Raw genomic sequence first — 2,847 nt, forward strand, 5'->3', positions numbered from 1 at the left:
GAATGGAATGGTCTCATGGAATTGTCGTCGGATGACACGAATCATTCGTCGTTAGCAGAAAAAAAAACCCATCATTTGTCCCCGCAAAGAAAAAAACATTTGTAAATAAACTTGTCAAATTGACGAACCTTAATTTTGAACTTGCCTGCGAATCAACCTGTGGTTGAGTTGGTTAGGTGGATAGGGGTATCCCCAACCCATCAGGGTTCAAATCCTAGTGCTCGCATTATTCCTGGATTTATTTCAGGATTTCCGGCGATGTGCTTTCAATGGGAGGAGACGTTCCAGTCGACGACGAGGCGCCTACGGTGACTTCGTAAATTTCAAGATGATATGCGTGCGTGTGTGCGTTCATAGGGATGAGTGTATGCGCGTGTATATGAGCGCTTGTGTCTGTACTAATGCTAAAAAAGTTAAAATTTGAACTTGCCTAAGCTTTGGGTCAACTTAATTGTGTGACAAAACCAGATCGACACGCCGAATCTCGTGTGTAGTGTCGTGCGTGCCTCACCATTTTTCTCCTCCCTCCCTCCGATCGACACGCCGCCCGCCTCGCCCCCTTCTCCATTTTCCCATTCCCGCCGGCCCAAGCCTCCAAAACCCTACCCACCTCCACCCCGCCAGCCATGGCGCCGCCCCCCACCTCCGGTAAGCACCCCCCCTCCCCCCGACCCAGGTTCCTACCCCGCACTGGCCCTAACCCGGCCCCCTTTCCTCCCCCTGCAGCTGCAGGCCCGCAGCAGCGCCGGCTCCTCAAGGCGGCGGCCGACGGCGACCTCGGCCGCTTCAAGAGTACGCCCGCGCCCCCCTCTCCCCTTGCCGGTTTCCCGCTTGGGTGGTTGCGCGTCTGTTTTGTTTCTGCTCGATTCTGATTTGTGCGCGATTTATTTTTCCGTCAGGCATCGCGAGCGCGCTGGACGGCGGGAAGGGCCGCGCCAGGGAGGCGGTGGAGGCCGCCAGGGACGGCGGATTCGGGGCGCTGCACGCCGCCGCCCGCCATGGGAGGATGGCCGTGTGCGTGTACCTGGTCGAGCAGCTTGGCGTGAACGTCGATGCCGCAGACGACAAAGGTGCTCTGTTCGTCTCGGCCTCCTTTCGTTTCGCAAAATGTAAATTACCCAATGTGTCTAGAAATTGAGATCCGTGGTTCACCAGGGACGCAATCAGTAGGATGAAAATGTAACAGACGGATGCTTTAATTTTGCTGCATCAATCATGGTGCCACCAGCAAGTGTGTTCTCTTCCTTCACTTGCAGGGGCTTTCAGATACCCACTTGCCAGCTTAGTCAAACAAACACCGGCAAGTGTTTTTGAATTGTTTGGATTGCTTACCACAATTCAAAAAGATAAATTCATTAAAACACCACCAAGTGTTGATGTGTCCTCGACTCGTACAGAGGAGCCCCTGGCTCGGTTTGGCCCGGTGAGCGCTGATATGGTGCTCTGCTCACGGGCACACGCAGTGAGGATTGTTATGTGGATCCTTTGGATGTATTGTAGGAGATAGAGACATGTTTCATAGTAAATACAAATTATGTTAATATGGATTTTCTTCTTCTGGTCAGAACTCAGAACATATGATTTGTTGAACTTCTTATTCTGATGGTTTCCATAGGTGATACACCTCTGAAGTATGCACTTGGTTCGGGGAATTTGGATATTGTGAGGTATCTCCTTGATCATGATGCTGATCCAGAAAAGCCTGGTGAACACGGAGCGACCGCTCTCCATGTGGCAGCTGGAGCAGGTTCCCGCCATGCATCTATATATGCCATATATTTCTTTTTGTTCATACTGTTATGTGCACATGTCACCACTTATGTAAGGATTTGTCAACGTGTTTTGGTAGGATGCCAACTATGAAATTTACCACTATCTCTATTTTTTATTTGTTCTTATTGACTTCTTTGCATTTTTCGAAGTTTCATTTTGGCTACTACTTTTTTAACATGGTATCAATATGTACTGATGAAATTGTACCTTGATAATAACAGACGAATCTTGATCGAAATCGACATATTAGTGGTCAAACCTCTAAATGTTTGACTGCACGTGTTCTAAAAGGACATGTAAAAAGGATCGGACGTAGTATAAGACCAGCAATGCCCCATGTCATAATTAGGTTGCACGTAGTTATGCTTGTGTTCTTTTCTTCAGCTATTTCGAAAGTTTCCATGATCAATGGAGTGGATGCGTAGGCTTTCTTGTTCCCTTGTTTGTGCAACTGCAACAATATGATGTTTGTGGGACTATTAGTTAAAATCTATAAACCAATAGGATAATTTCTGCATGTTCCGTCTTGATACATTCTGTCAAAAAGGGTGTTGTATCTAAACGAAGTTATGTTATTAATAATTTGATAGTCTTAAGGCAGAAATCATAAAATTAAAGAGCTCCATCGTATAGGACAGATGGAGATTATATATTCAGATTAATTACCTAGTGCTATGCATTTGTGAGTAGTAGTAATGAACTCAGACTAGAATAGCTGTTCTCCATGAGTAACAATTATACAATTATTTCCATTTTACTGTCAAATGTGGTTCTTTTAACCTGTCTTAATGTACTAGTACTGTTTTTGGTGTTGCATTGACACTTGTAGAAAAAGGGCCTATTGTCCTGGTTGGTAAGGGCCTTTAGTCCCGGTTGGTGAACCGGGACTAAAGGGTCGGTACTAATGCCTCCCCCCTTTAGTCCCGGTTCAATCCAGAACCGGGACAGAAGGGCCTCCACGTGGCCTGTCCCCTGAGCCCAGGCAGGAGGGCCTTTGGTCCCAGTTGGTGGCACCAACCGGGACCAATAGGCATCCACGCGTCAGCGTTTATGTGGCTGTGGTTTTTATTTTTT

At 47.1% G+C, this 2,847-nt stretch overlaps 1 protein-coding gene across 1 annotated transcript in view; it reads left to right on the forward strand.

Moving 5' to 3' along the window:
- Window positions 1-626: 626 nt before the first annotated feature.
- LOC119310628 (ankyrin-1-like) overlaps window positions 627-2,847 on the forward strand; it is a 46,579-nt gene continuing 44,358 nt past the window's right edge. The window contains exons 1-3 of the mRNA XM_037586310.1: window positions 627-792; window positions 900-1,070; window positions 1,616-1,747. Coding sequence (XP_037442207.1) covers window positions 627-792; window positions 900-1,070; window positions 1,616-1,747 — 469 coding nt within the window. The remainder of the gene's footprint in view (window positions 793-899; window positions 1,071-1,615; window positions 1,748-2,847) is intronic.

Source organism: Triticum dicoccoides, chromosome 5B (genome assembly GCF_002162155.2).
Source record: "Triticum dicoccoides isolate Atlit2015 ecotype Zavitan chromosome 5B, WEW_v2.0, whole genome shotgun sequence".
Lineage (NCBI taxonomy): Eukaryota > Viridiplantae > Streptophyta > Magnoliopsida > Poales > Poaceae > Triticum > Triticum dicoccoides.